The following is a 12,879-nucleotide window of genomic DNA, read 5'->3' as shown; positions in this document are numbered from 1 at the left end:
TTTCTTTAGTTTTTCTTGCCCCAGATGTCAGGTGCCCCCCAAATGGATAGCAAAAATATATATATAAACTATATATACATACAACAATATAAACTTTACCTTAATCTACAAGCAAATACACCACAAAGGCTGTAGAAAATAGTGAAGGAAAGAGAAACTCCAGAATAAAAGGGGGATGGTGGGTGGGTAACCTGGACTGCAACAGTGAATACACTCGAACATCTACATTTATGGTAAGTGTACACAACTGTACTATGTTCTTCATTTTTCACTGTTGCAGTCATTACATTTGGGTAGAATCCCAAAGCTATGGATGGGAGGTTGGAGCTAAATTGCATTAGGGGTGGCTATAAGGCCCTGCAGAACTGCAGTGGCAAAGCCTGCCCTGGACTTAGAGAAGAGAGACAAATGATAATGCTTTGTGTATAAGTGTGAACAGAACTCCAAGTAGCAGCTTCTAGAATGTCTTTTGTTGGTACCCCTCTGAGAAAAGCAGCTGATGTAGCTGCAGCCCTGGTGGAATGAGACCTAATGCCCTTGGGCACCGGTTTACCATGATGTAAGTAGCAGAAGTGAATGCAGTGGCTTATCCACTTTAAAATAGTCTGATTTGAAATAGCCTTTCCCTCTGACCCTGCAGCAAATGCCACCAGTAGCTGCTCAGTTTCTCTTAGAGCTTTTGTTGGTACCCCTCTGAGAAAAGCTGCTGATGTAGCTGCAGCCCTGGTGGAATGAGACCTAATGCCCTTGGGCACTGGTTTACCATGATGTAAGTAGCAGAAGTGAATGCAGTGGCTTATCCACTTTAAAATAGCCTGATTTGAAATAGCCTTTCACTCTGACCCTGCAGCAAATGCCACCAGTAGCTGCTCAGTTTCTCTAAGAGCTTTAGTTCTGCTCATGTAGAATCTTAGTTGTCTGTGTACGTCCAAGAAATGCAGAATCCGCTCCCCCTTGTTCTGCGGATTTGGATAAAAAGTTGACAGATGAATAGTTTGGTTAAAAGCCACACTGGAAACCACCTTAGGAAGGAAGGATTGGTCCAGAGGGACATCCTGTCTGGATAAAATATGACAAAAGGCTCCACTGCCATGAGGGCCTGTAGATCTGAAACCTTTCTTGCTGAAGTAATTGCCAGGAGCAAAGCTGTTTTCCATGATAAGAACTTAGATCTGCAGTAGCAGCTAGTTCAAATGGAGGCAGGGTGAGCTTTTCCAACACATAATTGAGGTCCCATGCAGGAATTGGTGATCTTCTGGGAGGCCTTAAATTTTTGGCCCCTATAAGATACTGCTTTAGCAAAGGATGAGAAAAGATTGGTGGCTCTGTGTTGTAATGTGTCAAGATGGAAGAGGCACGGATTTTTATTGATGAAAAAGATAGGCCTTTGTCAAGCATCTCAGTCAAGTATTGTAAAATATGAGGAATATTTGGCTCTGCTGTGTCAGTTCATCGTGCTTGATTCCAAGCACAGAATATCTACCATTTATCAGCATAAGATTTTCTAGTACTAGGCTTTCTGGCTTCCAAAATGACATCCATCACAGATTTACTGAGAGGTGTTGTTTAAATAACTACATGATCAGCCATGCTGCCAGGTTCAGTGTTTGGAGCTGATTGTATAGGATCTGATTGTTTTGCTGAGACAATAAGTGAGGTATTTGAGGCAAGTTCCAAGCTGGGAATTGAGACATATTTCTTAGGATTGGGTACCAGTGCTGGCGGGGCCAGTCCGGGGCAATTAGTATCATCTTTGTTTTTGCTTGTCTGACCTTTAATAAGACCTTGGGAAGAAGAGGCAGAGGAGGAAAAGCATAAACTGATAGGTTTTTCCAACTGAAGGATAGGGCATCCACTTTCCATGCTTGTCTGTGATAAGTCCGTGTGCAGAATTTGTCCAGTTGAGAATTCCAAGGAGAGGTAAATAGGTCTATGTCTGGGCTCCCCCATTTCTTTGTTATCATGCTGAAGACTTGTGGATCTAGTTTCCACTCGTGAGGGTCCATAAGGTTTCTGCTTAAGTCGTCTGCCAGAGTATTTTGCTTTCTTGGCAGGAATTGAGCTTGAAGATGTACTTGGTAAGTCAAGGCTGTGTCTCACAGTGCCATGGTTAGTCTGCAAAGGGGGTATGAGTGTGAGCCCCCCTACTTGTTTATGTACCACATAACCGTGGTGTTGTCCGTCTTTATCAGTATTTGTCCTGGATGAAGTAAGTCCTTGAAGGCTGTCAGGGCATTTTGAACAGCTAACATCTTTTTTTGGTTGATATGCAGATGCATTTGTTTTGGGGTCCATATGCCCTGAATGCATCTTCCCGCCAGTTGGGCCCCCCATGCATAGTCTGATGCGTCTGTAGTTAAGGTTTGGCTGACAGGGGGTAGAGTGAAAGCCCGTTCCATGTTTTGGTGACATGCCTTTGCCCATCAAAAAAACTCCTGTTGTAGGCAGGGAATGAGAGGAATCATTGTTTCCAGACTGTGACAATGTTGACTCCATAAACTTTTTAGGTACAACTGTAGTTTCCTCATATTCAGTCTTGCATATGGGATCAGTAGAATGCAGGATGCCATAAACCCCAAAGCCTGCAGAGTTTGTCTTGCAGATAACTGAGTTTTTGTTGCCATCTGTTTGAAGTAAATAGTCAGTTGCCTTTGTTTGTCTGGCGTGAGGAAAGCCATCTGGGCAGTTGTATTCAAGCTTGCACCCAGGAATGTTATCTTTTGAGAGGGTACCAGTTGTAATTTAATTTCGTTTATTGTGTACCCTACGCATGTTAGAAGCCTTTTCACAAACGCCAGATGCTGAAGAACAATGTCCTTGTTCTCTGCTTGAATGAGACAGTCGTCCAAGTAAGGATAGATTTGTATACTTCTTTGTCTGCAAAATGTAATTACAGGTGCCAGGCACTTTGTAAAGACCCTGGGCACAGCAGATAAGCCAAAGGGCAATGCAGTGAATTGGTAATGCATAAAGCCAGCCTTGAAATGGAGGTATCTTCTGCACGATTCCCTTATTAGGATATGCAGGTATGCCTCAAGTCTAATGTTACCAGCCAAGCGTTCTTGCCCAGCATGTTAAATCTATCACAAAACCGACAACTAGTGACGTCGTGGTCTGGGCCTAGGCATGGAATACAGTAAGAATGAAAATCCTTATGAGGTATTTGCTTCCCACAGGAAATACAATTACTAACTTTTACCGACATCGGTCTGAGGCAAGAAAAAGTTTCCCCATCGGGGTACTTAGCTTTATTGAAGACTTCAGTTCTGAAATTCAAATTGAAAATCTCAGGAGTCGGCCGACCGGCACTTGCGAACTGCTTTTGCTTCGGGCACCGCGTGGCAAGAAAGACTGAAGAAAATGGCGTTGGCTGCCACTGATATACCGCTGGCGCACTGACGTCAGGGAAGAAGCGACAGCAACCGACACCAGACCAAGACTTTGGAACTCTGTCTGACAGCGGGACCGCCTGATGGCAGGATAATGACTGCAGCAGTGAAACACGATGAACATCGTCAGATCATAGTCCCTTCTGTGCTTCAAGTCCCACCAAACATTAAACATCTCCTTCATGTCTAAGCCTTAAAATGCAAGGAGTACATTATTCTAAGTAACAGCACTGACAGTGAGATAGTACAATTCATATATGTGTGTGTGTGTGTGTGTGTGTATGTATATATGTATATATATATATATATATATATATATATATATATATATATATATACACACAAACACACACACACATATATATATATATATATATATATATATATATATATATATATATTACAATGTATGTATATGTATACATAGAAATATATATAAGGATATATGTCCATATGTCAGAAAAATCAAACCATAGAAAGACAAGTGATACAGCACAAATAGTTGATCACCAAATGATCGGGGAAAAAAATACACTATAATATTTTGTATATATACCAATTCTACAGTCAAACTACAATGGGAAAGGCAAATTTCCCCAATTCTCACTGTACTGTCATCTCACACATATTAAAAAAGACAGTGTGTGCAAATCAGATGACTTTTGACCACACACACCTGCCTTTTTCCTGGTCGACAAAAAAAGTTGGACTAAAAGAATTTATACACAGATTTGTATATGTGAAAGTACTTTGAAATATCAAACTATAAAAACAGTAAATGGTGAAACATCAATCTCAAAGGATCAAAGCTCACAACGGAAGAAAAACCCTCATATTTTTGCTGGGGGGCAAGTACCCCCACCTGCAAATTTTACATACCAACTCTGAGATCACACAACTGCATGTATACAGCAAGTTCTCCTTCCCCACTGTTCCACGAGCTCCCACAAATTAAAGCCAGCAGAAATTGGCATTAAAAATGTTCATTATGATGAATGTTTGACTACATGGAATGTTTCCAAATATCTTACACACACACACACACACACACACACACACACACACACCCAAGAGTGATCTATCTTCCTCATGCTGCGTTTCATCTGAAATGCTTTACTGACAAGCAGAGCTGAAAGGAGATGGCCAGCAGTAGTCCAATCCTTCTTACAGTATCTGGTTGCCTATCTTTCCTGAATTTGCACAATGCAAAAGCAGCTGTACATCCCCTGCTTATACAAGCAGTATGATGAAATCACAACCATATAGTATACAAACCAACTCAAAAATGTACAATATTCATGAATTATTTTGGCAAGCCAAGTACAAGCATGGCATACAAGTAAGAATAATGCCCGACAGAGTGTGTATTAATGTGTAATTAATGCCTGCCCAGGGGTGTTGTGAGGCCTGATGCCGCAGGCGGAGAGCCATTACATCCCTGGAACGGCATTAATTATACATTAACACACACCCTGGAGGGCATTATTGCACTTAGAGAATGGGCTCTCTGTAAAATTGTTGCGTTTTACTTATTTATTTATTTTTAAGTACTATATACATATATTTTTTTTACATATATTTTTGATGTAAAATAGTTCTTCCGCCTAATCATGGGATCGTAGAAGGTTACTAGGCTAATGACCCTGGGGCCCTTACAAGCTTAGTCAAGAGTTTATCCCTGAAAAGAAACCTCAGTCAGCACCTGTCGCCTCTGTCAATGAGGGACACAGGAGGAACACCTGGGACAAATCTGTGTTTTCCCATCCACTCATCAAGGCTGCACTTGAATAGGGTCAGCGAGGTACTCTGATGTGTATGGGAAGTATATTCCAGAGACGGGGCAGCCTCTGGGAGACGAACCTCTCTCCAGCAGGTTTTGCTGATGTGGCATATTAGATTCAGGCCTTTTGAGTGGGTAATGTGGGAGGAGTTAGACACGGATATGGAGCATGTCTAGTAGGGCAGGGTCCGAGATTAATTTGCAGGCGAGACACAGATCACCTCTGAGAAATCTGTATGATATCGAGTAGAGTGATAGTGATTTGAGCCTGTCCACATAGGAACAGGTGTTGGAGGCCATGGACTCTCTTTGTGAGGTATTTCTGTGGCCTTTCCAGTTGGCACAGATGTTTGGTGAGGTACATACCAAATGGGGCACTATACTCAATTATTGGTCTAATGAGGAAGGAGTATAGAGAGGTAATAACCTCCTTTTTTCTGGAAGCAATCCCTTTTCTTATGACATGAACTAAGTAAAAGGCTTTTCTGACTACTGCTGCTACATATGATGGTCGAATGTGAGATTGTCATCAATTTGAGTATCCAGGTCTCTCACCACAGGTTGTGTGCTTAGGGGGGTGCCGCTGATGTGGTAATCAATAGGGGCTGTGTTTTTGCTCAATGGCATGATACATTTTTTTGCATTTAACTTGAAGCTATGACTCTGGCACCAGACAGTAGCTGCTATGAGAAACTCTTGCAGTATGTTAACATCATCTGGGGAGTCAAAGACAGCATCCAACTAACAGTCATCTGCAAATTTGATCAGCCACAGACCTTTTGTCTTTGCCTGGACCTCTGAGAAGTAGATGCCGAACAAGAGGTGTCCCAGGATAGATCACTGGGAAGCTCCATTAGTGACAGGTCTGCTATCAGAGGTGGAGGTGCTTATTTTGCCCTTGAGGGTCCTGTCGGTGAGACAGTTGGCCACCCACCTGATGAGATAGGGATTTATGCCACATTATGTTAGCTTTTCTATGATGCCCGAGTGGGGGGGTTGGGTCAAAGGCCTTGGCCAAGTCAAGGTAAGCTGTATGTACTGACTTTCCCTCATCCAGGGCCTTGGTGACAGTCTCAAAACAATCAACCAGGTTCAACAGGCAAGATCTGCCCTTGATGAATCCAAACTGGGTGGGGTCAAGTGCCTGGAGATTGCCTATGTCCCTGTTTATGAGATGCATAATAATACACTCCATGGCTTTACAGATCAGACTTGTCAAGCTAATGGGGTGATAGTTTACAGGGTCAGTAGTGGCACCACCTTTGTGCAAGGGGATAACAACGGCAGTTCTCCACGCTGCTGGAATGAAGCGTGTACTTAGGCTGTGGTTGAAAAGAGTGCTCAATTTTGCTGGAGATGGTGCAGAATACAGCCTGGGATACTATCAGGTCCCATGGAAGCTGTGTTCTTTGCCTTCGATAGGGCCTTTAACACTTGCTCTACTGAGATGTGAGGTGCGAGACAAGTACTGGGGATGATGAAAGGGCCTTTGGGAGATACAGGGGGGTGACGTTTGTGCTGAACCTATCTGCTAGCAGGTTGGCTAAGTCAACAGGATCAGTGTAAGTGATACTGTTAAGTACTAATTCGGAACAAACCTGGGCTTTGCCATGGAGGTTCCTGACATAACTGAAGAAGGTTTTGTGGTTTCCCTTTGTTATGGAGACTGGTTTTGATTCATAATTGGTGGAGGTTTTCACAAGTGATCTAATTTGCTTGTTGAGGCTAAGGAGGGAGTTTTTTCCAATTTGGAATTTGTTCCTTTTTTCCCTTGGGCAACAGTTTCCTCCTTTTGTTGTACAGCCTGTTGATTGAGGATGTCCACCAGACAGGTTTGTGTTTCCTTGAGGAGCAGGTTTTAGTTCTGTTGGGTATGGCCGAGTCCATGTAGCTGTACAGGTGCTTGTATACTGCATTGGCATACTGTTCAGCATACCTGTCTGCATTCTCTGATGGGGGAGGTGGTGCAAAGCTACTGATACCCTCCCTTAGGAGGTTGTAGTGAGCTTTTGAGAAGTTTTTTAGCTTGATTACAGTGGTGGGGGTGGGGGTGGGGGTTTAGGGATAGAAACTTCAAATGACTCAGACCGATTACCTGATCTCACCAGGGAAGAATATACTCAAGGAATTGTTGGAGTGCATTAGTACAGGAATAGTTCACCAAGTCTATGGTGGGGTAGTTGAAGTCTTCAAGGATCAGGGTGCCAGGAGGTACCTTGATGGAGTCAAGCAGATCTAGTTAGGAGGAGAGTGGGTGTTCTGACTCATGGAGGGGGGGGGATCTATAGCTGGCTATAACATGGATGGGTGTCTTGCCAACTGTCAGCTGCACCTGGAGTAGTTCCAGGGTATCATGCTGGCAAACCAGGCTGGGGATGTGCCTGTCCTTAATGAAGATAGAGACTACACCAACCTTAGTCTTTCCACACTCATTTTGGGGTCAGAATGTGTAGAATGAGGTACAGCCTGGTAAGGCAGGAGTGCTCTTCGCAGCCTTGAACCAGGTTTTTGTGACCGCACAGACATCGGCATCTTCCAGTGCAAGGAGAGCTTCCAGTGAGTGCATTTTGCAGGTTAAGGCTCCTATCGTTAAGCAGCATGACCTTCAATTTGCTTTTTGACATATCTTTTATGCTGGAAGATTTGTCATTCAGACATTGCCTAAAAAAGACACAATGGGGAGGGCAAGAGCCTTGGCCAGGATCCGGAATCCCAGTGGTGACAGGTGGAGGCCATCTCTGGCAAAGCATCAAGGCCGGTCAACCATGTCATCCAAGGCAGACTTTCAAGTTTCAAACTTTCTGTAGTACATGTTAATGGTGTTGCAGGAAGCATTTTACATCAAAAATATATACATATAAAAAAAAATAGAATATTAAAAAAAAAAAAAAGTAAAACAATTTTACAGACAGCCTATTTTTTCTTTCTCTCTCTCATACACAGTCTCTTCTGCTTTCTCACACACACATACATATACACACACACACACAGTCTCCTCTGGTTTCATACTCGCATTCACTCACAAAGGCATAACTCTCAACCTCTTAGTACAAAAAATTTGGACAGAGCCAAAAATAATGGGAGACAAAGCCCTAAAAATAGAGACAAATTTTAAATATTGCTCTTATAATCTTAGAAAGTTGCCAGAATAAAAGGTCTTGTATTAACATGCATTTTCTGAAAGATAAAAAGCCTGAAACTCAAACACCTGTCACTGTTTAGTGAATTCATTCCTTACTGATTTGCCACAAAACTTCAAAAAACTATAAATTTTATGAGGAACAGACAAAAAATATGAGGCAAAAATCTGGACATTCTGCGAAAATTTGGACAGTTGACAGGTATGCACACAAGACTGCTCTCTACCTCCCTCGATCTCACACAAACACAGTCTCCTCTGCTTCCTTACATGCATTCACTCACACAAGATCGCTCTCTCTCTCTCTCTCACACACAGTCTCCTCTGCTTTCAAACAAGCATTCACTCACACCAGATTGCTTTCTCTCTCTCGATCTCTCTCTCACCCAAACACACAGTCTCCTCTGCTTTCATATACACATTCACACTCACACATGCAGACAGAAACAAACACACTAATACACATACACTTTTTTTCTGTTTGTTTATATTTTTTTACACTCGCTACACAGCAAAAGCGCTGCTTAGCAAGTATAAAGTAATGGCAGCCATTAGTTTTTTTTTTTGCAGTCCAAACTCCATGGCAACTTGATATGCTGCCGTGAAGCAGCAGACTCATCTTTCAGCAGGCATTACTTGTACATTAATACCCTGCTGGAGAATGTTCATTCTCCAATCAGGGTGCTGATGCACAGTCTGCCCGTTCTCTGACATAACTTCAACGTACTGCCAGTGGTGTTACATGAAGGGAGGAAAACCATGGGAAGGGATTCTACTTGGACAAACAGTAATACAAAAACTAGGGGTAGCAGGAGAGGATGCATCTGGGCAATGAGATTATAAAAAAAAATGGAAGATAAAACAGAGTGCCTATGGACAATAAGCAACGCAGAAACTAACAGAAGGCTTGGCGATAGTGTTGCTGGATCAGTACCATATGTATGAACATTATAAGAAGGTGAGATAGGCCTCTAGGCAATCAACCTGAAAAACGGATTTGAGACAAAAGACAATACGCGTGCTGTATCTAATCTTGTAAAGGGGTGCACCCCCCAACACAAGTTGTACTGTTCTTCTTACACTCAGGTATGGTGTGTACTACTATGCCTGCTAAGTCACTATGCATTCCCACTTATGGGACTGGTTGGAATGCACAACTAAGGCAAAATATTATGCTGTCAAAGGGGAACAAATCATCTATACACTGCAGAGACAGCCATGCTTTTGAAAAAAAGTCCTTGAGGAACCTAAACGATAGTACAGGCTGTGGTACATGATTAATTTGTTTATTTTTCATATATAACAGTGGTCATCTTTGAAAGTTGTTCACATTTATTTGCTAAGCAACAAAGACAACTTTTCTTCCTGTATTTGCCCATTTTCAAAGGTATGCACAACTGAAAAAGCACTCCCACAGACAATGTTATGAAATGGTTTTTGTACTCACGATACCTTGTAACTCTACTTTTAAAGTTATTCATATTTTCTAGCCAGTCTGAAAATCCATAAATGTATCTATAAATTAATTGTTCGTTCTGTAAACAATATTAAGCTGAATAATATTTACAACATAAACATCTAGTTTCTGTGTTAATTAAAAGTTATACATAACAAAGATAGTTGAATTTCAAGATCTAAATACCCATGTAGCTGCAATATACAGAACATGAAGAGATGCAAATTATACATATGCAGACACTTGGTACATTTCTAAATGTAGAGTGGTACTTACAGCTTTTGCAAAGACACCCATCAGTTCAGGAAATTGGTGTGTGAGGAGGGCCAACATTGCTGTGAATGAACAAAGCCCTGCTGTGAACAAGATGAAAAAGGGCAGTTCCTTTTTTGGATACACTGAAACTTCATGAAATGCTGAAAACAGAAAAAAAAGCTTTACAAAGAATGACCATCAGTGAGAGTTATGCCGCTTAGCAAGAAAACATCTTACCATGCACTAATAAAGACACTACTATCTGCATGTTGCACTACAAAATTTAGGGTTTTTCAAATAAAATGCAGAAATTTATGTCATTCACTTCTGAGAGAGCTGTACATGGGAAAACGACCCATGTCCTTGCTTCCATGTAATGACTTCACTGCAGACAAAAAATAAACTAAATGAAGAGTGTTAGGCAGCTTTCTGAAGCACCTAGCCAAAGCAAACAATGGCAATGCTATTATGGATACTACTACAATAATGGAACTCTGCAGGGGGCAGAGAAGTATGAATGCTCATAAGTTCTTAACCAAGCTTCCAGCCACAGAGACCATGGAAAAGCTCAGCCACATCAACCAAAACTAGTGGAAGACTAACAGCATCTCCCATTTAGTAGTTTCCTGCCACGTATCCCTGGTGAAAATGTGTGATAACTCATCTAGTCACCCAGAGTGATTTATGAAAGGACATCTTATTCCAGAAATGGGGAATACACCGGTTTGGGAACCTGTCACACCACCTGATGTGGCTGAGGAGGCAGCATACGTTGTCTCCAGACTGACTGCATGCATTATCATTGGTATTACTTAGATTGACAAGTTCAAAGAGTGTTGGCTCTTTCGCAACATAAAAGACTAAGGAGGTATCAGTCATCAGCAGCTGTACAATGAGTAAAAGGATAGGGTTTCACTCTATTCACATCAGCTAAAGGTTCTGAGCCCTGAGATCTTTTTTGGTGAGGAAACCCAGAGAATTCCCAAGATGGTTTAATTGCTCAGAGAGTTGCATGTCAAAGGAGGCATTATATTCAATGATGGGCCTAATATGTGAGGAACAATGTGGGACTTTAACTTCTTTAGACCATGACAGGATGCCATCACGGTTAAGTTACGCAAGACAGAAGGATTTGCTAACCATGACAGAGACACGGTGGTCAAAAATTAGTTTTTTTCAATGTGGTATCCAAGTTCCTGATGAATGTAAGACTTAAGAAGAATATTTTCTATATAGGATATAGCAGTGTTGTTAGATGTACTAAGTAAAATATGCTGCATTACTTGGCACTGAAATTAAGCCCAGGATTAACGACTCATTTGTTTGGTCAAGCCCTAACTGAAGAAGCTGAATAATAAAATGGGGTTTGATGGCTGCTTCTACTTTGGAATCAGCAGCAAATTAAATCAATAGTCACTTAATATCATTCATGTGAAGGAAACATACAGCAAAGAGGACAGGCCTATGACATAGCCTTGTGAGACATCAATGGTGCCTTTTTTTTGTCTAAAACTATCCCAGACATTAACTGTAAGGGATCTGTCAGACAGTCAATTACATACCCAGTGAAGTATAAAATGGTTAATGCTGAGTTGGGAAAGTTTGTTAGCAATCCCAGCATGGGGGGAGTGTGAGAAAGGCCTTGGCAAGGGTCAGGCAGACAGCCTGAACTGTGTGTCCCTTATCGATGGCTTTGGTAACACATTCAAAGAACTCTATTTGGCTGCTCAGGCACAATGCACCTTTTTCAAAGCCAAATAGATGTGTATCCATGGATATAAGGTCATCAATACTGTTAACTAGTTCAGACATAATATGTTTCATAGCCTTGTAAATGATACTACCGAGATGAGTAGGATTCTAATTCCTAGGGTCAGCAGACTGGTACCACCTTTACTGCAAGGGCACCAAAACAGACATTCCCCATACCTTGTGGATGCAGCCAAGGGGAAGACTCAGGCCAAAGAAATGATGGGGGAGTTTTGCTAGATGGGACTAAGTGCATTTCAGCAGCCATTCGAGGATATTCTCAGGATCCGTGTAATTGTCAGTGCAGAAATGAACTGTTCCACAATGATTTAGGAGGAGAGATGCAAGGAGAACATGGGGTGGTTGTGGGTGGCAAGGTGAAAGAGAATTTATATTAGTTAGTTATGTTAATTAGTAGGAGCTTGTGATTTTTAAATCTGTTACAACCTTGGAAGGTATGTTAAGACAAGAGACATGATTTTTTTTGTTTGTTTTTAATAAACTGTTTGACTGCTGCATTTTCATCATTATTATTATTATTGTTATTACTGGAAGACCATTTGTCTGCAAGAATATTAGCAATGTCCTTGGGATTAGAGGGTAACACTACAGAGGTCAGAAAAGTAAGCACCATTGGAAACAAGTTCATTTCAAAACTGTAGGTTATTTCTAAGCTTCTTGATATAGCTGAAGAAGGCTTATGTTTGCCCTTTGAATCAAACTCAACCCAAATTCGCAGCTGTTCTTGCTTTTCTCAATGGTAAATTTTAGGAGCTGACTCACCAGTTTTAAATCCGTTTCTCAATGGTGAAGCAACCCATCCTTTATGCATGATTTTTCTTTTTATGAAGTTTGTTGATGCAGGAATTCTACCAGACAGGTTTAGTTTTACACCTGCTATTATGTTGACATTGGAAGAGTACAGGTGCCTCAATACGTCTAATCAAGAGACAATAGAGTTCAAAAGATTACGCAGCAGCCTTGGGTTTAAGGATTATTGGGAGCTACATCATTTGTGAATATCAAGAAGAGTGGCAAATAGGAATTTCTTCAGTAGTAATCCTTTAATGATGATGAGTTATTAGGGTCCACAAAGCAGGTTTTCAGGGGA

The 12,879-nt window shown here is 41.5% G+C and overlaps 1 protein-coding gene across 1 annotated transcript in view; it reads right to left on the bottom strand.

Annotated features, from left to right (window-relative positions):
* Nucleotides 1-12,879, bottom strand: part of LOC122805960 (suppressor of tumorigenicity 7 protein homolog) — an 861,860-nt gene that overhangs the window by 167,362 nt on the left and 681,619 nt on the right. Inside the window, exon 7 of the mRNA XM_044076200.1 lies at nt 10,041-10,180. Coding sequence (XP_043932135.1) covers nt 10,041-10,180 — 140 coding nt within the window. The remainder of the gene's footprint in view (nt 1-10,040; nt 10,181-12,879) is intronic.

The sequence above is a fragment of the Protopterus annectens genome, chromosome 7.part0, assembly GCF_019279795.1.
Source record: "Protopterus annectens isolate FY-2018-M chromosome 7.part0, PAN1.0, whole genome shotgun sequence".
Lineage (NCBI taxonomy): Eukaryota > Metazoa > Chordata > Ceratodontiformes > Protopteridae > Protopterus > Protopterus annectens.
The sequence above is the reverse complement of the archived record's forward strand: the minus strand, read 5'-3'. Positions and strand labels throughout refer to the sequence as shown.